At 52.5% G+C, this 24,097-nt stretch overlaps 1 protein-coding gene across 4 annotated transcripts in view; it reads left to right on the top strand.

Annotated features, from left to right (window-relative positions):
• Nucleotides 1–17,083, top strand: part of ABLIM3 (actin binding LIM protein family member 3) — a 109,708-nt gene extending 92,625 nt beyond the window's left edge. For 2 of the 4 annotated variants that reach the window (XM_039239451.1, XM_039239450.1), the window contains exons 11-21: nt 1,174–1,303; nt 3,448–3,495; nt 5,690–5,824; nt 7,206–7,273; nt 8,346–8,493; nt 9,736–9,765; nt 10,318–10,376; nt 10,961–11,021; nt 11,728–11,735; nt 12,279–12,359; nt 16,917–17,083. In XM_039239451.1, coding sequence (XP_039095382.1) covers nt 1,174–1,303; nt 3,448–3,495; nt 5,690–5,824; nt 7,206–7,273; nt 8,346–8,493; nt 9,736–9,765; nt 10,318–10,376; nt 10,961–11,021; nt 11,728–11,735; nt 12,279–12,359; nt 16,917–17,030 — 882 coding nt within the window. In that variant the 3' untranslated portion in view covers nt 17,031–17,083. Of the gene's footprint in view, nt 1–654; nt 685–1,173; nt 1,304–3,447; nt 3,496–5,689; nt 5,825–7,205; nt 7,274–8,345; nt 8,494–9,735; nt 9,766–10,317; nt 10,377–10,960; nt 11,022–11,727; nt 11,736–12,278; nt 12,360–16,916 lie in introns of all 4 variants that reach the window. The other 2 variants (XM_039239453.1, XM_039239452.1) reach the window with 2 other exon arrangements.
• Nucleotides 17,084–24,097: the final 7,014 nt, after the last annotated feature.

Raw genomic sequence — 24,097 nt, 5'->3', positions numbered from 1 at the left:
AGAATCTTTTAAACACGTAAGGCAGTTGCCAATATTTACACATCGAGAGATTGCAGTAACGACCTGCCGGCTCATCTCGGGAACTTAAGGAGCTGTGTTAACACTGGGCAGTGTCCCCGGGGCTGAGCGGGCTGCACCCTCTGCAGCCGGGATGCCCCATCGCCAGCCCGCCACACACACCCACACCCCCGCCGCCCAACTCCCACGGTGATGGCGGCAGCCTGGCCTTCATTGGCCTTACGTTTGGGTCGCCCCGCCCTGCACACTGTCGTCGTGAACCACAGAGGGGTCGTGAACTGGTAGAGGGACAAGGAAGGGTCAGGAAATGGCTCTGAGCTAGTGGCAGAGAAGCCTGGGTCCAAGTAAAGGCCCTGCCACGTTGTACCTGAGAGGCCCGGAGCCCCCCCACCCACCCACCCCCGTGCCCTCTCTGGGCCTTGGTTTCCTGTTGGGAGGAGGAGGGCACCATCCCAGGGGTTCCTGCTACCTGTGGGCACTGCTGGTATGCCAGCATGTTAAGCGCACCTGCCGTCTGGGGAGGGGGGCCCAGGAGCAGCTGCACACTCTCCACTGAGCTACTTAACCCTCTTCCTCTCTCCCTCCTCTCTTTCCTTTGCTCCTTCCACGATGGCCTTCAAACTCTTCGCTTCTAAGTCGCTGGGAACACTATCTCCCTACTCCCAGGTAATTGGGCCGGTTCAGGAAGACCTTTTCTATAATTGTGTCCCTTTAGGCTGACCAAGCAGACCGCTGGCTTCCCCTCTCCCCAGCCCCCTAGGGTGCTCCCCAACCAGGGTACAGACGGCAGACTTAGGAGCATGACCTGGAGGAGGTGGCTGCGGTGTAAACAGTAGAGGGTGACCCTTTCATCAGTGTCGCCTCCCTGATGCTCCTCTGATCCTTGGCCAGGATTCCAGGCACCTGACCTACGGGTTCTATTCAAGGGACTGAGTGATGGGTGAAGGCACCAAATAATTGTCTACAGCTTTCCTTGGGCTCTGCGTGTAATCCAGGGAGGGGGCCTGTGTATTCAGAAGGGCAGCACCATGAATTTTGGATCCTCAGCCCCCTCGAGTCCTGGATTCTATGTCCCTCCCCCACCTGCCTGCCAGACCCTGGAGCCACGGGCCTGTCGCATCGCCAGCCTTGCTCATGGCTCACTTCCTCCCCCAGGATATCTACGAGAGCCTGGACCTCCGACAGAGAAGGGCCTCCAGCCCCGGATACATCGACTCCCCCACCTACAGCCGCCAGGGCATGTCCCCCACCTTTTCCCGCTCGCCTCACCACTACTACCGCTCTGGTAAGGAGGGGGGAAGCCCCCAAAAGGGACAAGAAGAGCCAGGGGGCAGCGCAGCAGCCAGCTCTGTCGCCAGCTGTAGAGACGGCACAAGTCTTCCCCCTCGGGATCTCCATCACAGCACGGCCCTCTGGACCACCCGGGTGACCAGCTGGGCCTTACAGAGATGCCCCTAGCAGGGGGAGAGATGGGGCTCAGAAGCAGCAGGAAGGCGGGTGACAAGCTGCCAGGAGAGAAGAGTGGCAGGCAGCCTGGCAGCACTGGCTGGGTTAACACTCCTTTGGCCTTGGCCTTGGCCTGCCCCATCCAGAGGGTAGAACCAGAGGACCCGAAACAGGCCCAGCCTTACCCCATCCAGTCAGGCCACCCACGGCCACTTGAGGTTAGGGGTGCAGCAGACACCTGGATGGAGGACAGAAGCAATCAAGAGGGGTTGGGGGGGGGAGCTAAGAGGTGCAAAGACACCTTCCTGACGCTCAGTGTAGGTGATTCTTACAACCCACGAAATCTGACTTTGAGGTGAGGCAAGAAAACCGGGTCAAGCCTGTTTCTGCGGACACGGTGCATGAGAGCACAGACCCTCCCTCCCATCCCTGCTGTCATCACGTCACTGCTGCCTTAATGCCACTGCGTTAATGCCTGTTTTCTCTGTGCCTCTGTTCTCTCTGGGGACCACTGCCTGCGTGCTCCAGGGCCCGAGAGTGGCCGGAGCTCTCCATACCATAGCCAGTTAGATGTGAGGTCTTCCACTCCGACCTCTTACCAGGCTCCCAAGCACTTTCACATCCCAGGTAGGCTGCCAGCCCGGAACCGCCAGCATGGGTGCATGCTCCGTGGGGTCGCCGGGCGCCCTGCACTGGCGGCAAACAGAAGCCAGTTCCTGGGGACCCTCCCTAACCAGTTACCCGCAGTAACCCACCCTGCAGTCCCAACGCGCCCAGGGGCGTGGGCCCTCCCACTTGACAGAGCCAGCCTCGATCCAGACCCCCAGGAAGCAGCCAGAAAAGTGCCTCGAATGTCTGAGGGCCGCGCCCCGGCAGTAACCATGCTGAAAGTCCTAGGCTTCAGCATTGCAACTCTTGGGATTGAATCCCGATTCCACCACTCAGAAGCCTGTGAGCTTGGGCCAGTTACTTAGCTTTCCTGAGCCTCTGTCAGTCCCTCTAGACAGCCAGGCACTGTTCTGGGCCCTGAGGTCGCAAATGTGCTCAAACCAGCCCAGATCCTGCCTTCATGGTGTTTATACGTGGAGAGAAATTTAATACATGAGTAAACAAATAAGTAAAAGGGTAATTCCAGGTAGATGGTAGGTGCAATAAACATAATAAACAGGGCACAGTGATAGAGTAACTGGGGTAGGGGAGGCGGGGCTGGGTAGGGTGGTTAAGGAGAGCTTCTTGGAGGGGGGGGCGGTGGGGTAGGAGAAGGAGCCAGCCATTGGAGATCTCAGGGAAAAGGTCTCGGGCAGAGGGCACATCAAGTGCCAAGGCCCTGAAACACCAAACCAGCAGCAAGCCAGCGTGCCTGGAAGAGGTGAGCAGGATGGGGAGTTACAGGAGAGGAAGGTACCAGCTAGGTAACCTTGCATGTCTGACTTAGGGTCCTGCCCAGAGTTCAGCAGAGCCGGGCCTCAACCCAGTCTCCCAACTCTTGAGCTCAGGTTTTTACTCCCCACTCGCTTTCCCCCAGGAGCACATCCTGCTGTTTCATCTATACCTTTCTCGACTGCCCCAGAAAGGTCCCATCCTGTCTGTTCTGGAGGGGGTGGGAGGGCGATCACGCTGAACGGCGGGCTGCGGTGCTCTGGGACCTTCTGCGTGGAATGAGGCGTGGCCGCAGGGTGGAGGCAGGGGCACCTTCCTGCATGGGGTCCTGCTGAGCACGCACCGCCTCGTGCCCGCATGCCCACCATTCAAGCCCGAGCCCCCCCGAGCACCATTAGAATCCATCCATTCCTCTCCCCTCACCTTTCCTAGCACCTCCCGGGTTGAGGTTGGAAATTGTGTTTTGAAAGATGTGCACCCTTGGGAAAAGACGCTCACTGTCTTTCTGAGATCAGCTGACCAACCGCTGTCTCCTTTCCTCCTTTCTCTCTCTCTCTTTTTCTCTCTCCTCTCCCCATGGCCCCTTCCCGGTCTGCCTGGCAGCTGGAGAAAGTAACATCTACCGGAAACCCCCGATCTACAAAAGGCAAGGTACGGAGAGGGCGTGGCCAGGCAAGGGGCGGGGCCGTTCACCATCCGTGCACTTGGGCTGCAGGGGCTACCTGGGTGGACACCCGCAAGGCTGCCGTTCTGTCTTCCTTGTTAGCGAGCCCCCAATCACCTGAGGTGATACTGGGGGGAGTTTGGTGTCTTTTTAAAAGAGCAAGGAAGCCCTTGTGTTCCCTAAACACTTTCCCACCTCCTTTCCAGCCCCACCCCCTTCCCTGCTGTCTGGTGTCCTAAATTCCATGGGCAGAGAAACCCTTCTCAAATGCGGGTACCCCTGGGAGCACCCCAAGGCATGGATACTCAAGCTTTGACGTCATCAGAGTCCCGTGGGATGCGTACAGATTCCTGGGCCCCACCCCCACCTTACTGAATCGCAGTTCTGTGTGTGTAACCGTTTCTCCGCGTGATTCCACCGCCCAGCCCAGCTTGGGAACCACTGCTCAGAGCTACTGTCAGTAACCGTGTGTTAAGAGTAAACGGAGGGTTGGGTAGGGGGAATGGATGAGAAAAGAACAGGGCTTCGATGAGGATGCCTTCGTTCGTTCGTGCATTCATTCATTGTTCCTGGAGAATGGTCTATGGACCACCTGTACCTGAGAGACTTACTTAAAAAGCAGATGCCCTGGCCCCTCCCCTGTCCTGGGCTCTCTTATTAGAAATACTGAGAGTGTGACCTAGGAATCCACACCATAACCAGCTTCATTCATGATTCCTTCCCGCACTCCGTATGAGAACCACTAAGTCAGGCGTCCCCAATACCTCCTGCTCCTTCTTGCAAACGCACTTCCTGAGCCTCGGCCGATGAAGCACGCCCTTTGCACTGAGGATGCAGGGGGCAGCTGCTACCCTGCATGGCTCTCGCATGCCTGCAGGCTACATGGACAGCAGAGGGGAGTACAGAATTGGAGGGGCGCTGTGGAGGGCAACACAAATACAAATCACGGCTCTGGGCCAAGGCCTGACAATTTAGACAAATGTCCTCATTTCGAAGGGGGTTGGCCTGGGGTCTAAGTGAATCTGTGAGCACGTGCACGTCTGTGTGTGGCTGTGGAGGACAGGCCATGCATCCTGAGTGGCCACAGAAACATACCAACCCTGACAAAGCCAGTTTGTCCAGAAAAGGCCCCCGGGTCTCAAACGCCTCGGGACTGTGTGTGATGTTCCAGGCAGGTTCTGAGGGGCAGCACCAGGGCAGATGCAGGAGGAGTTTGGGTGGAGGTAGTTTGCATGGATAGGAGGGCACATGAAAAGGCTGAATGACATCAGTGGAGATTGGAGGGACTGCCCAGGACCCAAGTTCAAGAGAATCTGCAAGCTTTGGAAGCAAGTGCTGCTGGGGGTGGGGGCGCAGACTGGAGCTGACAAAGGGCTGATCTCAGGATGCTCTGCTGCTCTGGCGGCACAGCGTGTGGGATGGTCCCTATCGCTTCTTCCTCAGAGATATTTATGGGACCTGGAAGGTTCTGTGGCTGCGGTAGGCTTGATGGTCCATGTTGGGAAAGCTGGAAGCTGGAAGGCACCTGACCCAGCAGACGAATTCTGACACTTACAGATAAGGAAACTGAGGCAGAGAGGGGCAAGAGGTGCCCAGTGTCACAGCTAAGTTAAGCGGCAGAGCTGGGGCCAGAACCCAGCATCACTGATCCCTGTCCAGTGGTCGTTTCTCTGGGCCATATGGTCTCCCCAAGCAAGATTTGGCATTTCAGTAGCAGGGGAAAGTTGATATGCAGCATGTGGCCCTGGTGGGCGATTCTCACCCTATGTATGGCTCAAATACAAAACAAGACAGGCTTCTAGAGGCTGGGGAAGGTAAGGGTGTGGGATCAACTGGGACCTGTTTAATCTTACGTGGAAGAGTCACAGCTTCGTGTTCTCTTGGAAGCAGCCCTGGGAGTCCACAGAACACGGTAGCAAGAACTCTGAGCAGACGTCTGGTCTACTTGCTGTGTGGTCTTCAGTAAGCCCCTTGCCCTCCTTGGTGTTCACATTCCCAACTGTAACATGAAGGGCTTGGCCTGAGGCCTCGTCCAGCCCAGATGCTCCATGTCCCAGACCCTGGCCTCAAAGTGTCCTTATTCTGCTGGGCTGGAGCCTGGCCGAGGCAGGAAGAGAGTATATCGTACACTCTTCTAGGACGCTCAGCCTCCCTGAAGCTCTCTCCTTGGGTCCTTTGCAGGCGATCTGTCAACAGCAACCAAAAGCAAAACAAGTGAAGACATCAGCCAGGCCTCCAAGTATAGTCCAGCCTACTCACCAGACCCCTACTATGCTACAGAGTCTGAGTACTGGACGTACCATGGGTCCCCCAAAGGTAACGTGCCCCACAGAGGATCCCGGACCAGAGCCTTGTCACCTGTGCCGGGGACACAGGGGCGCTAGGACGGTTGCCCACTCCTTCACACGATTGTTCATTTATTCATTCAGCATCATATGCTGAGGGGCCAGCCTTGGGCTCTAGTGAGTCAGTGGGGAGCAAAATAGACCGGATTCTTGCCTTTATGGAGGAGACATAGGTCCCTGCTGGAGAGGGAGGTGATGTACAGGAGGTGATACACAGGAGGTAGAAGAGCTAATAGCAGGGGCCATGCTGTCCAGCCAGAGAGGGAGGGAAGCAGGTGCGGGGTGAGGGACCACATCCCACGGGGCCTTGTGCATTGAGGTAAGGATTTGGGTCTTTATCCGAAACAGTAAGACGCCACTGAAAGTGACAGGATCAGACGTGTGCGTTTAAGAGACCACCTTGGCTGTGGGGTGGAAAATGGTTTAGAAGATAGAAAAGGGAGTTTGTGAGAGAGGGAAGACCCTCCTAGGTACCTCAGGGGTACCCAGGGGGTCTCTCTGGTCTTCAACGCGCTGTCCCACCCAGTCAGGCATCTCCAGCTGGGGAGATGGATCCCCACCCGTCAAGCGTGGGGATGCATTTTCATCAAGCTCCTTTTCGATCCAGTGCATACTTTCACTGACTGAATGTCCATTCTGAGCAAAGCCTCACAGGAGCCCGGAGATGGGCTCTCCCTTGCCCTCAGAAAAGTTTCCATTTGGGAAAGGAGATAAGACACAAGCCACTACAACCTAAAACAGACAACAATCTTTGAGAGATACGTGTTTAGGGAGGCATGAGGGGAAGAAGGGAATCGTAGACCATCGCGATCACAAAAGAATAAACCCCAAAAGAGAAAAAAATAACTCCCAAATGGCTTAAGCCAAAACAGAGATTTTCTGGGTCACAAGAGTGAAAGGTTTTGAGGCACGGCTGGCCCCAGAGGTGAATGGCCGTCATCGGGGCTGGCCCCATCCCCGGGGTGGCTCTGTTCTCAGGCTCATCATACGGTAGGATGAGCTCCAGCTGGTCTAGGCTTGCCCAGGCCTACCCTTGGCAGAAAGAGGGCTCTGTCTCCCACCAGCAGAAGGAAAAGTGCCAACACTGAGGCTCAGTGGCTGCGGAAGTTCTGGCGTTCGGCTTCACCTGCCCTTTGTGCCCAAAACGGGAAGGGCCACTGGGCCTTCCCATACAGGAGGCCCACAGTGGAGGGGCAATCCACCAAAGCATACTCGATCGGGGTCACTCGGCTGGAAAGTGGCGGACTGAAAGGAAACCCCTACCTATCGAGGCTCTGCGTCCCTCTGTGCCCTCCACCCGGGGCAGGCTGAGTGGGGGCCTCGCGCAGGAGCTGACCCCAGCTGTTTTTCAGCAGTGCCCCGAGCCAGAAGGTTCTCGTCTGGAGGAGAGGAAGACGATTTTGACCGCAGCATGCATAAGGTAAGCGGGCGGCACCCTGGGTGAGATGCCCACGCATATGTTACTGAGGGTTTTTTTCACTTGACAGGGACCGACACCAAATTTAGACCCACTTATGATAGAACAAAGAAACACACAGCCTCGTGTAACCAAAAACGTCAAACGGCAGGGGAAGTGTCAGGCATGACCAGATCCAGCTGCTCAATACATCACCCTGGGAAAGCCGTCTCTCTCTTCTCTTGCGCCCGCCCGGCTCTGCGCTGCCCTTGTGCTCAGACAGCTTATCTCGTGTAGTGGCAAGCGGGTGCCAGTGACCTTCACGCACCCCTGGTGGGCATGGAAAGTGGTGCAGCCACCTGGGGAAACCTGGCAATTCCGCTCCTGGGTAATTTACCCAGAAGAACGGAAGATTGGAACTCGAACACGGGCATGTGTCTGCATCTTCATAGCCGCACTTTGCACAATAGCCAAAAGGTGGAGGCAGCCCAGGTGACCGTCACTGCCCGAATGGATAAGCGAGATGCACGTACCCATACAGTGGGGTGTTACTCAGGCCTAGGAAATGTCTAGGAGGACAGGTCAATCCACAGGGACAGAGCACAGATTCGCGAATGCCAGGGCCCAGGAAGAGAGGTAAGCAGGGAATGACTGCTTACTGGGTATACGGCCTTTTGAGGGCGTGATAAACAATGTTCAGAACTAAATGAATGTGGTGGATGTACTAAACGCCACCAAAGCGTTCACTTTCAAGTGGCTAATTATATGTTATGTGAATATCACCTCTATAAAAAATTTTTTTAAAAAAGATGGGTGCCAGTGACAAAAGTCCCAAGGAAGGTCCTCGATGGCCCAACTAGAGCCATCTGCCCACGTGCCGTTGGCCAGGCCTACTTCCGGTGCCCTCCACCGGAGCCCCCTCCCTGTCCCTGGACCACAGGACTACTTGTGGAAGAGAGACAAAGTCCCAAATGAAGCTATGGGGTTGTGAGGAGGGACGCTGGGAAGGCAACAATGAGAGATTCACCAGAATCTAGTCACCTGCCCCCCAAGCCTCCTCCGGCTCAGTGTTCTCTTGCTCCTCCCCAACTCCCAGCTTCAGAGTGGAATTGGCCGGCTGATTCTGAAGGAGGAGATGAAGGCCCGCTCCAGCTCCTACGCAGATCCCTGGACCCCACCCCGGAGCTCCACCAGCAGCCGGGAGGCTCTGCACACAGCTGGCTATGACATGTCCCTCAATGGCTGTAAGCACCACCCCAGAAGTCTGTGTGGGTGGGGTCACTTCCTTCCAGCTCCCTGAATGAATATGAACTCCGCGTGGCCTCGCCTGGGTCTAGAATACAGATTTGGTGAGGTGCTGTATGGGGCACTGAGTAAGACCATCCTCTGTCCTAAGCAGGCACTTGTTTCTTTGGGGTGTCTGAAGCTATGACTTTCAGTCAGATTCAGTACAAAGAAAAATGTCTTCTAATAGCCTGAATGGCTCAAAGATATAAGGGACTGCCTCTTGAGGTAGTAAGCCTCCCATCACAGGAAGTAAACAAGAAGCATGGAGCAAGCACTTTGCCCAGAGATCCTCTCATTGTAAGCTCCTCCCTGTTTCCGGACACACACGTGCTTCCCTCCCTTTCTTACCCCCGTGGGGGTCAGTCTTGCCAGGAAATCCTACCTCATCTCAACATTTAATGGATAATCCTCTACACCAGGCATGTGTAAATACATTATCACTCTTGGTCCTCACAAACACTGGGAATGTAGGAGGGATTATTATCACCCACTTTATAGATGAGAGACCTGAGCTTACTACTTGCTCAAGGCCAGTAAGCCTGGAAGTGACAGAGCCAGGATCGAGCTCAAGTCAGAATGAGACTCCAAGGCCATAAGCTGCTCCCTCTTTTCCATACTGCGCCTCAATTTTAGGCAAGCTTGAGATGGCAGTAGTGATGAAGATGATGAAGCCAGTTTTACTGAGTGTTTGTATGTCACCGGGCACTGTGCTAATACCTTACAGTATTATCGTATATCCTATATTCTTCACAGTATTCTTCACCCCCATACAGGAGACACTACCCCTTCTCCCTCTCCATCTTATGATGAGAAAACCAAATAACGATTAAGTACCTTGTAGAAGTTAGGTATGCGCTAGTGGCCGAGCCTGGATAAATTGATGTGCCTGTTTCCCTGTTTGACCACCGAGGGGCACTGTTTTCAGCCTCTGGCTCTGGGTTCCACGCTGTCCGCCAAAGCTGCTCAAAATGCAGTTCTGTTCAATGCATCTGTGCAGCAGATATCACAGAGCACCTGCTTTGCCCCTGGTGCTGGGCGGGGGAGGGGGCATGCAGTGCAGGTGCAGCGACTGAAAACTGACGGGCGGGAAGGAGGTGGCAAAGGAGGCCCCTCCTCCCCGCCTGCCAGGGTAGCCCAGGGATGGGAGCCGTGTCTGTCTGTCCTCACGAACGCTGATTTCTGGCTTTTCTGTCTCGCAGCCCCTCGGTCCCACTACCTGGCCGACAGCGGTACGTTCTGCCTGCCCCCCCTTCGGCCTGTCGTGTCCTGTGAGAGCCAGAGCCGGATGCGGGTCCCCTGTAGCTGTGGTGTCCCAACACCGTCCTGAACCCACATAGTCCAACCCACTGTGTTTGTCAGATGCAGGCCTCAGTTTCCGGTTCTGGAACCGGAGTTGGCACACCCAGTAGCTCCCATAGAGAAAGAAAGAACGTGCGTGTCTTCCACCCATACGGGAGTCTGGCTGTCTGGGCTCTGGGCCCGACTCCAAGTTTGGGGCCCGTGTCCAGAGCAGCCTGTGGCCGGGACACGGGTTCATCACGGGAGGGTGGGTGTGTGCAGAGTGAGGCCAGAAGACTGGGCACATAGGCTTCCGGGGGGCCTGCAAGTCTGCCAGAGGGAGACTTCGCTGAGTAGGTCAGCTGCCAGGGGGAGGAGCTGGCGGCCTGTGGCCCTTCCCCTCCCCCCGGGGTTGGGGGCAATATTGGCCATTAGCAGCCAGATGGCCTCAAGGAGAGGGATCTCTGGCTTGGGGCTCCTGGTCATTGGCTGTTTCTTTTCAGACCCCCTCATCTCCAAATCTGCCTCCCTGCCTGCCTACCGAAGAAACGGGCTGCACAGGGTAAGAGGCCGTGCTGAGACTTGACCCCCAAGATGTTAACAATTCCGGCATTAACTCCACACGCTCGGAGCCTAGACGTTTGGTCACATAACAGATATTTATCGAAAGCTTTGTATATACACTGGGTGCTACTGTGGGTGCTTGGAATATATCAGTGCCCCCTGCTTGTTGGAGCTTACGTTCTTGTAGAGGGAAACAAAAAGCAAATAGTAAATAGGATGCAAGTCAATTTCTATAGACTGTAGAAGGTAGTAAGTGCTACGGATGGGGGGTGGGGAGGGAAACATTGAGCAGGATAAAGGGAATTGGGAGCTTGGGAGGGAGGGTGGCAACTTGCAGATTTCTTAGGAAAAGTGGTATTTGAGCAGTGAAGGAAAGCAGTAAATGTAGTTCACCAAGAAATGAAGAGTTATAGAGTGCCTACTATGTGCCGCGCCCAGGCACCACGGATGTGTCAGGGATGTAGGTCGCTGTGACTTGAGACCGAGGCTTCTCTGAGGCCATTTTCTGGAGGTGGGTAATGGCCGCAGGGAGGCAGCAGCAGCGAGCTCGCTAGGCCAGCCCTGGCCCTGTCTCCCCTGCAGACGCCCAGCGCAGATCTCTTCCACTATGACAGCATGAACGCCGTCAACTGGGGCATGCGAGGTGAGTGCCAGCCCGTCCTGGGACCCACAGCGGCTTTGGATGCACTGCTCATAGCTGTGGCTTGACCTTCTGCAAATGATCGCTACAGATTCTGGCCCCACACTGGGCTTTGTCCAAACCCCGAGTTCCCACACTCCCTTTCCCTTCCCACTCCCTCCCTCCTCTCCTCCTCTTCCCTCCTCCTCCCAGGTCCCTGGCCTTGGGTGATCTCCAGGCCATCTGTCCCATCTGGGTTCCCAGAGCCATTGCAGAGTGCTGTACTGCTCAGTGAGATTTGCCTGCCAGCCCTGGGTGGAAAGAAGCACTCGGAGCCAAATGCGCATTGTTCCCAGCGAACATTCCATGAGTCTCGTGCTCTCCCACCATCCTCCAGCAGCTCCTATGAGGGCTCAGGCAGGAGGATGAGCCTGCCCTGAAACCCGAAACCCAGGAGGAGCCCTCTTTAAGATGGGCCATCTTAGCCACGTGCTTCCCAATCTCTTCTTGTTTCTGTTCTAATGATCTCAAAAGTCACCTTTCATCTAAAACCGTATCTCTGGACCAGCCCAGCCCCCACCTCTGGCCATCCATTAGGCCTGTACCAGCCTTAAATTGGGGCTGAATTCAACAAGGATGGGAGGGGGGTCTCTCAGACAGAGGCCAATGTAGTGGTGCAAAACAAAACCCATGTATTTCCATTTAGTGTGTGTCTCTTCTCTCTCTACAGAGTACAAGGTAAAGGAGATGCGTCAGCCCTGGGGGATCTCTGGGACCCTGGGAGCCACTCCATGGGGGACCAGCATGAGGATGACCACACCCTCTTTACAGGGAAGGGAACATCGAATCAATAACCTCAAGGGTCTTCTTAAGACCGGCATATCCGGTCCCTCCCCCGCTGACTTTCCCCGAATCCTGCCCTATGTCTCTTGACCACTGAAATCAGACAATTCCCTGTGGGCCTCGGAGACTTTCTGGAGGCTTGCCCATCACCAAACACTAGACATTTACAATTAGGAGGCCTTGTGCCACATTTATGTCAAACGCCTCCAAGCTTATTCCTAGCAGTATTAGGGGCCTCAGGTTTTGCCTTTGGGGAGAAGGGCCTTGAGGCTGCTAGGGAACCCCAAGGAGAACGGGCCCAGGCCTTCCTCCAGACTTTAATCCCTGGCCCTTTCCGGGGGAGAGAAGGGAGCCCAGACACAAGATGCAGTTGAAGGGACAAGTCTACCACCTTCACCCGACCTAGAAACCCACCCTCACCCGGTCCTTTCTCCTTAGATCTACCCGTATGAACTGCTGCTCGTGACCACAAGAGGAAGAAATCGACTGCCCAAGGATGTGGACCGGACGCGTTTAGAGGTAAGTGTAGAAAACTCAGCAGGAGCCTTTGGGTTTAAAGGGAGTCCAGAAATTGCCTCATTAAAACCCAGCTCGGGGGGGGGGGGGGGGCAGGCGGAAGCTTTAAGGTCACACAGCTTGTTGAAAAGGTGGAGACGCCAGCCTGGTTCCTTGAGCCCAGGTCGAAACGCTCTGTGCCGCCTTCCCAATCCGGTGAGCATCTGTGGTGCAGAACTTCAGCACGTCTCCCCCAAAGCTTCTGTAGACTTAAGACAAGAGCTAGATTTGGTCCCTGCTCTCAGGGCCCTGCCAACTGGTTGCTAAGGAGAAACACAGCCCTGGTTTTCTGCACAATGGTACAGAAAACTGGTGCTCCCGGTGCAGAGAGTGGGAGAGTCAGTCCTGTGTAGAAGGTAAGAGCGTCAGACTCCGGGTCCAACCCTGGCCCCGCCATCCCTGGGCAAGACAGCTTGGCCAAGTGACAGCCTCTCCAAACCTCAGTTTTCTCCTCTGTGGAGTGGGGCGATTGTGGGGCATCCTTAAGGGGCCAGCTGAAGTAAGTGAGATGCCATATACAGAGCCTGTGGCACAGTCTGGCAGTGACCTGGGCAGATGGACTTTGAAGGTTTGATGTGTGGAGAGAGAGGGGGGAGCATCATGAACAGTGGGACGGCATAAATAAAGCACAGAGCCAGGCCTGAATGTGGCATCGGGCTTTTCAGCAGTCTGCTGCCCTTGGCCTGGAGTTCCAGTCCCTGGGCCCCCGGTCCAGGAGCACACTCGGCCCTTTTCCACTGTGCCTCTCCCTGTCTCTCGCTCTCCCAGAATGCCCTTCCCATCTTGCCAGCCTTCTCCCTCCTCAGGGCCCTCCTGTCGTGATGACTGTGTCCCAGAGCCACCCCCCGACCTCCCCAGGATGTGTCCCTCCCCCCTCCTCCAGCCTTCCCCAGCCCTGTGTCCAGAGTGCAGATCAAGCACCTCTCCACCTCCGTTGTATCAGAACTCCAAGCTATCTGTTCCCTCTGCCTGAGAGAGGCAGTCAGTCCTCCACCACGGGGCCTGGGCTAGGGGAAGTACTGGAAAATGTTTGTGGAATTGAATGCAGGCTTCTAAGAAAGGAGGCTCAGCAACCCTTGGGATGAGCAGATCTACCACCCTTCAACTGACTGCTGAGGATTTGCCCAGAATAAAAGGCTGGGACAGAGGGAGGGATGTGTGAGTAGGCCAGGAGGTTTTGTGAGTCCTTCCAACTCCAGCGTGCTGGGCTAGCAGCCCAGCAATGTGATTATCCCCATGTTTACAAGGGCCTCCTTGACTTTAGCGGCCAGTGGCTGCCGGTGCTGAAGGGGACAGCTCCCACAGCAGCTCGGGAGAGCAGCGTTAAGGGATAGGAATGAGGTTTCGGGAACCTGGTTCATTCCGGAGGACCAATTGCCCTCTCACATCCTCCGAGATACCCAGAAGCTCTGACCAAGGAGGCGCAGCCTGCCCTAAGAATCAGAACCACCCGAGGAGCTCCTTAAAAACAACGATACCACACCCAGCCTAGACCGATTAAATCACAATCTGGGGAAGGAGCTCAGGCTTCCAGGGATGTCTAACTAACACGGAGCCAGAGGGGAGACCACAGGGCTACACACACTGCCCGAATCCCCTCCACCAGCTCAAGGAGGGGACTGAAGAGCTCTTCAAGGAGCTCAGAGTGTAGAGTGTCATTCACCCAAAAATTATTTATTGAAAGTCTGTCATGTAGACCAGGTCCCGTTCTCGATGCTCGCAGGTTATCAGTGAACAAAACAGGGACCGCAGCCCCCGTGGAGCTGGCATTCTCAACATGAGGAGACAGACACTAAATGACACAAATAGTAAATAAATTATCTGGAACACGGGGAACTGATAGGGCTGAGGGAAGAAGTAAAAGGAGAGCAGAGAACTGGGGCTTAGAGGGGGAGGTAAGTTGCAGTGTTCAATAGGGTGGTCAGGGTAATCTCACTGCAAACGTGACATCTGAAATAGGTGAAGCACTTAGTTAGCCACACATATACAAGAGGAAGAGCATCTTTGCAAAGGGAACAGCCACTGCCGAGGCCCTAACACAGGTGAGGACAGCAGGTGGTGAGTGTGGCTGGGTCACATGAGCACAGGGAAGAGGATGCGGTGGAAATGAAATCAAATGAATTGAGCACCAGACCCCTCCTCCCCCCACTATGTGACAGACACAAGAAGAGATGGTTGCAGGAGGGAGGGTGACCAGCAGTCGAGTGCTTCCCATGTGCGGGCCACTGTCCATGACCTGTGCTGTCTCATTCCCCTCAGTGTATCCAGGAGGTAGGCACTAGGATGCTCCCACTTTCTAGAGGAGAAAAGAAGGCTCAGTGGGGTGCTGTAGCTTGTCCAAGGTCACACAGTCATTCCTGTGTGGAGGGACAGGGCTGGCATTAGGTGCTCTGAGAACTGGCAAAATAAGAAAGGGGGTGGCAGCCGGCCTTTCATGGAGGGTGAGCGGGAGAGCCTCAGTCTCCTCTAGCGTGTTCTACAGTGGACACTGTACTCGAGTTGAGACTGCCATTCCTTCACATGGAAACTCATAAAAAAGATTTGGGGGCACAGCAGAGATGAGCTAGAGAATCAACCATAGCCATCATCCTCCAACAAGAACAACAGCAACAACAAAAACATGAGATTAAATTACAGCTCCCCTTAGTCTTTACAGTAGAAGGAGTTGAGAAGAGGAACCCCTCACGTCCACGATTTCTCAGCACTGACTCGCGTGTGAGCAGGACAAATAGAGCCAAGTCAATAGCATAGACAAAAGAAAGTTCTGTCTGGCCCCCCAGAGACTGAAGGGACCTAACAGCCACATGTGATTTGTGGATGCTGTTGGCATCCTTGTGCAAACAGACAAACTGTAACAAGACTTAGGTTTGAGACAATCAGGAGCATTTTATTATGGACAGGCTTTGGGTAATTGTGAGGAATTACTGTCAACTGGTTTTTAGGAAAGAAAATATCCAGTAGGCGTCGCGATGTTTTGAAATCTCTAGGAGAGATGCCCACTGCAGTATATAGGAATGGGCTGGGCTGACAAAATGTCTAAGGTGTACTTCAGCCACAACAGCAATAACAAAATAGACGAAGCAAACGTGACAAACTCTTGATAACTGTTGAATCTGTGTCATGGGCATGGATGTAGACATTGTGTGATTTTCTCCCTTATGAGTATTTTTGAAATTTTTCATAAATACTCAGGATTACTTATGAATATTTAATGGAATTGCCCAGGGGGGCAACCAAAATTCACTGTGTTTGGAATCAGAAAGGCTAGCCTTCGCTCTCCACTCTGCTGCGTACCCCACCTGCCTCCCTCCCTCTTAGCCAAGTTAGTCATTTTAACTGTTTGACTTTTGGTTTTCTCATCTTTCAACTGGATAGAAATATGTATTGTTTTTCAGACTTGTTGGAAGGATTAAGTGAGAAAAATGGGGGTGATCGTGCAGTTGCGGACTATTGAGCATAACAGAAACGCAATGCAAGTAATTGCTGGTGTTGTTAAATACCGTTACATATTGAAACATCAGCTCAGAGTCACCAGCAACCGATGATATCTATCAGAAGTACCAAAGTTACCTTCGCTTCAAAATCTGGAAATGTGGCCGAAATATCTGTATACAGAATTCTCAACGAATCTCCTTCAATATTCAGTTAGCTAACATCATTGTGACCAATTGGGCATCTGAGCGATTCCAGCAAGTTTTCAGGCAGGATATATGCCATATATTTCTCTCTTCAAACATAATTTTACGTTTTACGTTGAAACAGTTCAGGCCTCCAGAAAGGTTGCAAGAAGAGTAAAATGAACATCCTTCTACCCTTTACCTAAATGCATGAATTGTTAACATGTCGCCACATTTCAGGTGCCCTGTATTCCTAACTCTGAAAGCTTTTGACAATGTATCGACTTTCAAGGCTGCTTGGAAGGGCAAGAGGAAGGGTAGGCAGAAAGGCGGGGGGAAGCCGGCCAAGGAATGCAGAACAATGTTTCATTATGTGGCATATTTCTTTTCATGTAAGACAGACGTGAAAAGACAATTCAGTCGGTGGAGAAATAGGAAGAGCCGTTTTTTCATTGACCTGAGGAACAGCCTTCCAGATCATCTGTAAAAATATTAGTAAGAAGAAGTACACCCTAAAATCTTGGACATGCCGCCTTTTGCTCCCAAAGGAAGGAGGAATAGCATTCATCCATACACACGCTGGGGCACAGAAAGCAGGAAGCAGGATGCAGACAGGCGGGGTCAGCCAGCACGCACGGAGAGTCACTTAGGTGAAGCAGAATTCCCACTGAGTCTTGGACAGGGGAGGTCTCTCCAGACCAGCTACAGAGGCCTCTCCCCGAAAGTTCACTCACACAGTCTGCCATTTGACAGTTACTCATGCCACACCCCTGTGGTCAGACACCGTGCCAAGCACAGCACACCCGGGGGATACACGCAGGGTCTGCTGCTGCCTGCCCCTGCCCCTAGCCACCACCTCGCGTCCTCAAGCATTCACTCTCTGTCCCCTCCCACCTTATTTCAGCGCCACCTGTCCCAGGAGGAGTTCTACCAGGTCTTCGGCATGACCATCTCTGAGTTTGACCGGCTGGCCCTCTGGAAGAGGAATGAACTGAAGAAGCAAGCCCGGCTGTTCTAGGCAGAGGCTCTATAAATATATATGCATTTATATAAAGATATATGTAAAATCTCTATACTGAAGCTCGGTATAATCCTCTCTTGTGTAATGGGAGACACTGCCTGCCATGAGACTTGCTTTTCTGTACTGTCAGGCAAGCCCACGTCATCGAGGTATTTTTAGGCTCCTTACTTTCTCTTTTCTAAGTGCTGTGGGGTTTGGGAAGGGATGTGAGGGACTCCCATCCTTTTGCTGGGGATCCTTTTTATACTGAAACATCTGTCCTAACCTGAGTCCTCCAAGGTCCAGCTCTCTTTCTTAAAGGAGGTGCCTGAAGAAGTCTCTCTTCTCTCTGCTTCCCGGCTCCTGCCCATCTCCGGGGCGGATGCTGACCATGGAGTTTTCACACCTTATTGGCCCCAGAGGGGCCCTCCCATGGGAGGAGCCACAGCGATCTCCCTAAGTCACTGAGCGCCTTGGAGAGCCTGTGCAGAATTTTCTCCATCTCCCCCAGCTAGGACTCCGGTGCTCTCCGGGGGTGATGCACGCGGCAGTGCGGGCCTCAGATCTACTCGATGCAGCAGCAGCCAGGAGTGAATAGGGCTGTGGCCTCTCTGCAGCTCCTCAGTCCTCCTCCTTCTGTCCTTGATCCTAACCTCTCCCTTGTCCAAGTCTCATGGTAGGAAAAGAAAAGGCACTTCCCTTCCCTCCGCCACTTCCGGCTGGCCCCTTTGCCTGGCCCTGACGTGGAGACGAGGGAAGACGTGGGAGCTGGCAGCAGGAGCCAGAACAGGGCACCTGTTAGAATTGGAGCTGCAGTACCTCTTGGGACCCTCCTCTCACCCCTGCTGTTCCCTGCACCCCCTGACCCTTCCCCCCTTTGGAAGAGAGGCCCATTACTGCAGCCTGTATTCTTCAGCCTTACTACAATCGATGTGCCTGACAATTCCACACCACAGGGCTAATGTTCCCATCGTCGCTCCAACAGTACAAGTAGACAGACAACCTCTAACACCCCTCTAAACATCAGACAGGCCACATCCCAGAGAGAGCTTCCTGGTCTACCCCTGCTGGTCCCTGGGCTAAAAGGGCAACCAAACCAGCCCCCCACCAGTCATCGGATCCCACTACAGGGCTGGCCATGTTTCATTGGGGAAACCTTTGGAAGAATGGCTGCTCATGGAATTCCAAAATGAAGCAATGGCCAACATTCCTCACAATCACCTGAATTTCCCCCATTGGCTGCCTTTCCTGCCCCCTTGCCTTCCCGAACAGGGATAAGAGCTTAGCGCTAGCTTCTCTCCTCTCCTCCCTTCCCCAAACCTTTGACCCCAAGTTGGTGATGTCTGGTGGGTCTCTTCCTTCTCGGAGATGCCTTGATTTGGATCCCTCTGAGGTCACGGAGGAAAGACGAAGTGGGAATAACCATTATGACTGTCAAGAGGCTGGTGATGTGACGTGGCAAATATAGAACTGACTTCAGCCCAACAAACCCTCACTGAGCACCTGCTGATGCTGAGCACCTGCTGTATACAGAGCACTGAATAAGGGAAGGGAGATGGGAACACCAAGATGAGCAACATGGGATCTGAGCTGGGAGGGGGGCAGGCGTGCCTACCAACAATGAGTGTCATCAGGCATGGACTCAAACGTGATGGGTGTAAGGCGGAAAGTGATGGGAGGTGGCATGAGAGTATGTTTGTAGCACTCCTGAAAAGGTGGATGCAGTTGGTGGAGACCAAGGAACGCTTTCTGGAAGAGATTGCATTTGAGCAAAGTTCAGGAAGGATCTTTGTAAATGGAGAAGACACTCTAACTTGAAAGGGCGATGGGATGAGGGGCCGCCAGGAGGTCTAATGGACTCTTATTTAAAACATCAACCCTCTCTGCAATTCTCTTTTTGGCCAGTGTCTTTCAACTGTCCTGCCCCATTAGAAATGTCCCCAGCCAGACACAAGCATTGAAACTGCCTCTCATTATCACTGGTTGAGAACTTGGCGAGATCGAAGGACTTTTGTTATTGTTGTTGGGTTGTTTTTTTTTTTGTTTCCCATAAAAGCACATAATTTCAACCCAGACCCGTGTCCTTCTGTTGTTTCTAGTGTGAGTGGAAATGTGTGATATGGGAAGAAGCTGAATGGGCCACATTTTCCAAAATAAAAGAGCCTAGAGAGCAGCTCTCTCTCGGCCTCAGTTTCCCCTTCTGTAATTAAAATTTGACAAGGTAAGCGTCACCCAGCTTGGTTCCTGCAGAGCGTGGGGTCCTGGAAGATGGTACAGAGTGTTCCAACAAATACACTCTCATGATCCAAAAAATAACTGTAATTACAACAGTTTGTTCTTATGTGCTGACAGGGTGCCAGTGTCTATGCCTTAGACTTTCTATGCCTCATGTCATGTCAGTCAGCCTCCGTAACAGCCCGAGGGGGAGAAAATAAGAATAATTATTTCCATGAGGAGACAGCTTTCAAGAGGACACATACTTAACCATGGTGGAGCCAGGAACCAATTCCAGCTTTTGGGGACTTAGACCAGCTTAGCCGCTCTGAGAAGTCAGGGCGATTTTTGCCATGAGTGAAGCGCGCCTTCTTAAAGTGACTCAGACGATGAGAGCACATACTGTCCTGCGTGGCAGGAAATCCATCCAGCAGTTCGATGGTGCCATCAGGGGCCCAGGTTCGTTTCATCTCTCCACTCCACCATCCTCAGTACGGTGGCTTTTGTCCCCAGAGGTGACCCACCTCGTGTTTACAAAAGGCTGCCGTGGCTCCAGGCATCGGGTCTTCACACGACCACTTTAAGAAAGAAAAAAAAAAACAGGAAAGAAATGTTTCTTTATGTGTCTCTTTTGATCAGAAAACTATCCCAGAAGCCCTCAGGAGACCTAAAGTCCCACTGGCGGACGAGGGAACAGGTCCACGGCCTCGCTGCACGGAATGCTGGGAAGTCGTATATTGGGCATTTTGAGACTCGATAGTGGGTGGTAGTGAGACTCAGGCACTGTGCTGAGAAAGGAGATGGAGGAGACGAGGAAGGGCCTCTAGATAAGCGAATCACAGTGTCCCTGCCACAGGCCCTGTCCCTCACCTTAGAGACTCGCAAGGCACATTGGCAAAAGTCCCCCAAGCCCCGCAGTACCTTTGTGTGATCCAGTGAGCTCATTTGACATAACTCTGTTTAAGAAATGTTAGACTCACTGCATTCCTGCTGTATCCCCTATTTCTGTCCTAAAATAAACACTTCTTTCACGTTTGGCATCTCTGAAGATGAGGTGTGGCTGAAAAGTATCTCTTTTCCTGACTGCTCATCCTATGACTCTTCTATGTATCGTGCCCACCATAGCCCCTCCAGACAGGTGGCTCCCAGATGTAACAGGACACTGAAGAATGCCCCCTTTGCTCCCTGCCTACATGCGCCCAGCAAATACTTCCTGAGCATCTGCTGGGAGGCAAGAGCACTGAGGACTCCACGGTGCGTAAGGCAGCGTGGGCTCTCATGTAGCTCTGGTCTAGAGGAGGGAACAGACTGTACATAAGTGACAGAGGAAGAGACGGCACACGAAGACAGCTACTGCACCACAACACAGAGTCCCGGAGAGAGGAGCAGAGAGGAACTCACTTCACGTCCTCACTGAAGGATGAAAACGAAGCAGCCAAGGGAAAAATAGAGGTGGGAGCGCTCCAGGCACAGACAGATAGCGTGTGCAAAGGCACTGTGGTCGGTGAGAGTTTGGTGTATTTGGGAAAGTAAATATTCCAGTGAAGACAGAGAGGAATGAGTGAAGGGGAGAATGAGATTAGAAGAGGCTGGAAGGCAAGCAGGGGCCAGAACACGCAGGGAGATGGGAAGGATGCCTCTCATTCATTCAGCCTTTGTGGAGATTGTCCGTGGCTTGTGCTGTGGTTATTAACTGATGAGATGCAGGGAAAACCGCTCTAAGCCCTGTTGCTTGGAGTGTGGTCCCCAATCCCAGCACTGGAGTCACTTTGGGAGCATGTGAGAAACGCAGACTCGCAGGCCACACCCCCAACCGACTCAATACACATCTGTATTTTATTAAGACTATGAGGTGATTCACACACATAGGGAGGGGCTTATGGACAAAGGCAACGCATTTATGCCAGACTTTGTGAAGTTCTAGAAGGAAACCTTTTCCCCGTGCAGATGACCTTTTTGAACACTGGGGGGCAACCTTACATTAATAAAGCAGTACTTCGGTTGGGGGTGGGGGACACCGAAATCGCAGAACTTGAGAGTTAAAGTCAACACAATGGCCACATTTCGGAGCCACAGAAACAGGCCCACCGAGCGTCTACGCAGCCAACTCACCTGCAGGGGTGCCGGGGACAGAAACATGGGACTGGCTGTGGAAGATGTCCGCACCTGTAGCCGGCCACTGAACAGAGCCAAACGTGGAAAAGAAGGGCTCAAAATTCAAGGAGGGAAAAGCACTGCTAAAATTCATAGTAATTAATATCACATAACTATGCCAGCTCCGGGAATACCCCGTGTGGAATTAGGTTGTATATGCTTCATTTAACGCCAGACTTCAAGTGGCTAAAAATCTTGACCACACAATGGTAAACACTTGCTTATATACACAACCGAGGGCTGTTGTCAAGCTTTTCAAAAGCCCTAGAGTGAGATGAAATAAAATCCAGAAGCTGTGAAGATGAGAGCTAGCCTCTCGTTACCACCCAGGAGCCCTCTTGCCTCTTTACCTGGCCTGGTCCAAGGTGATTGTGACTGGAGCAGATGCAGGAGAAACCAAAGCCTGCAGACACACACACACACACACACACACACACACACACACACACACGAGCACGTGCACGCACAAGCACACGCGCTTAGTCCTTGGGGCAAATTAGGGCCACGTGTGCAAATGAATAAGGTCAAAATTTAAGATGACATCTCTGCCCATGACCAAAAGTGTTTCCCATATTTCAATCACTCAAACACAACCTTCTTAATTTCCATCAGATTCTTTACTTAATGCGATTCACGTGACATTTTTCTTTCAATTGACTCATTCCTGACATTTCTAGTTTAAGCAATATCAGTGAAAGTATGGATTCATAAGGACCACTTATTTGCTTTTAATACAAATTCAAATACATTCATCACTCTTCAAATGAGTTGATGTGTGTAACATCTAAATCCATCCCACATTACCCTCAGGCACTGTTGATGGGAATGCAAACTGGTGCAGACACTCTGGAAAACAGTATGGAGGTTCCTCAAAAAATTAAAAATAGAATTACCCTATGACCCAGCAATTCCACTACTAGGTATTTATCTAAAGGTTACAGGAGCGCTGATTCATAGGGGCACATGGGCTCCAATGTTTACAGCAGTGCTATCAACAATAGCCAAATTATGGAAAGAGCCCAAATGTCCTGATGAATGAACTGATGAATGGATGAAGAAGGTGTGGCTTATGTACACAATGGAATACTACTTGACAATGAGAAAGAATGAAATCTTGCCATTTGCAGCAACGTGGATGGAACTGGAGGGTATTATGTTGAGTGAAATAAGTCAGTCAGACAAAGACAGATACATGTTTTCACTCCTATATGGAATTTGAGAAACTTAACAGAAGACTATGGGGGAAGGGAAGGCGAAAAAATAGAAAGGGAGGCAAAACATAAGAGACTCTTAACTACAGAGAACAAACTGAAGGTTGATGGGGGGCAGGGGAGAGGGGGAAATGGGTGATGGCCATTGAGAAGGGCACTTGTCAGGACAAGCACTGGGTGTTGTATGTAAGCAATGAATCATAGGAACCTACTCCCGAAGCCAAGAGCACACTGTATATACTATATTAGCAAACTTGACAATAAATTATATTTCAAAATTTTTTTAAAAAATTTTAACTTCACGGGGCGCCTGGGTGGCTTAGTCGGTTAAACGTCCAGCTTTCGCTTAGGTCATGATCTCGCGGTTCGTGAGTTCGAGCCCCGCGTCGGGCTCTGTGCTGACTGCCAGCTCAGAGCCTGGAGCCTGTTTCGGAGTCTGTGTCTCCCTCTCTCTCTGACCTTCCCCTGCTCACGCTGTCTCTCTCTCTCTCTCCTAGAAATAAATAAAAATATTTTTAAAAAATTTTTTTAACTTTAAAAAATAAAAAATAGTTATAAATAAATAACCCCATCCTACACTGCCACCAATAGTCTGAATTCCACACTTTAGGAAGCATTGCTCTGTTTGACAGAAGAGGGAGGGGAGAAGGAGATGTGTGTTCCTTCAATTTCTTCATGACGATTGGTCTCCGGGGAGCCAAAGGGAAAGCAACTGGGAGACCCTGCCGAGAGAAGTAAACACGGGCTTCTTTGACAACCACGCAGGGCCTGATGAACCCCTGCCCACCTCAGACTCTCACGTACGGCTGGCTGGTTCCCAGGTGTGTGCCAACAGGAAGTTCCCAGACCTTGACCGTTTTTCGTTGGATACGGTCCCTCCCCCTGCTGCCCTGGGCTGTACAGCCCTTGGGTTCACAGGTGCCGTCATGAGCGGCAGTGGGAACATTCCAGCACCCCTAGACCCAGCCTCCCTCAGTGCAAATCCCAGCCCCACCGTTTACCAGGCATGGGTTACGGGCTGAAATCGTGTCCTCCCAAATTCAGATGTTGAAGCCCTTACCCCCAGCACCTCAGAATGTGTCTGTATTTGGAAGGAGGGCTTTTATTTATTCTTATTTTTTTATTTTTTACAAATAGTTTATTGTCAAGTTGATTTCCATATAACACCCAGTGCTCATCCCCACAAGTGCCCTCCTCCATGCCCATCTCCCCCCACCCCCCCACACCCATCAGTCCTCAGTTTGTTCTCAGCATTCAAGAGTCTCTCATGGTTTGTCTCTCTCCCTCTCCCCCACCATTTCCCCCCTTCTTCTCCCCCTTGGTCCTCCGTTAAGTTCCTCCTAATCCTCCTATACGTGCAAACATATGGTATCTATCCTTCTCTGCCTGACTTATTTCACTCAGCATAACACCCTCAAGGTCCATCCATGTTGCTACACATGGCCAGATTTCATTCTTTCTCATTGCCATGTAGTATTCCATGGTATAGATAAACCACATCTTCTT

This window comes from Hyaena hyaena, unplaced genomic scaffold (genome assembly GCF_003009895.1).
Source record: "Hyaena hyaena isolate Hyena2069 unplaced genomic scaffold, ASM300989v1 scaffold_157, whole genome shotgun sequence".
Lineage (NCBI taxonomy): Eukaryota > Metazoa > Chordata > Mammalia > Carnivora > Hyaenidae > Hyaena > Hyaena hyaena.
This window is presented reverse-complemented; position numbering and strand designations above follow the sequence as displayed.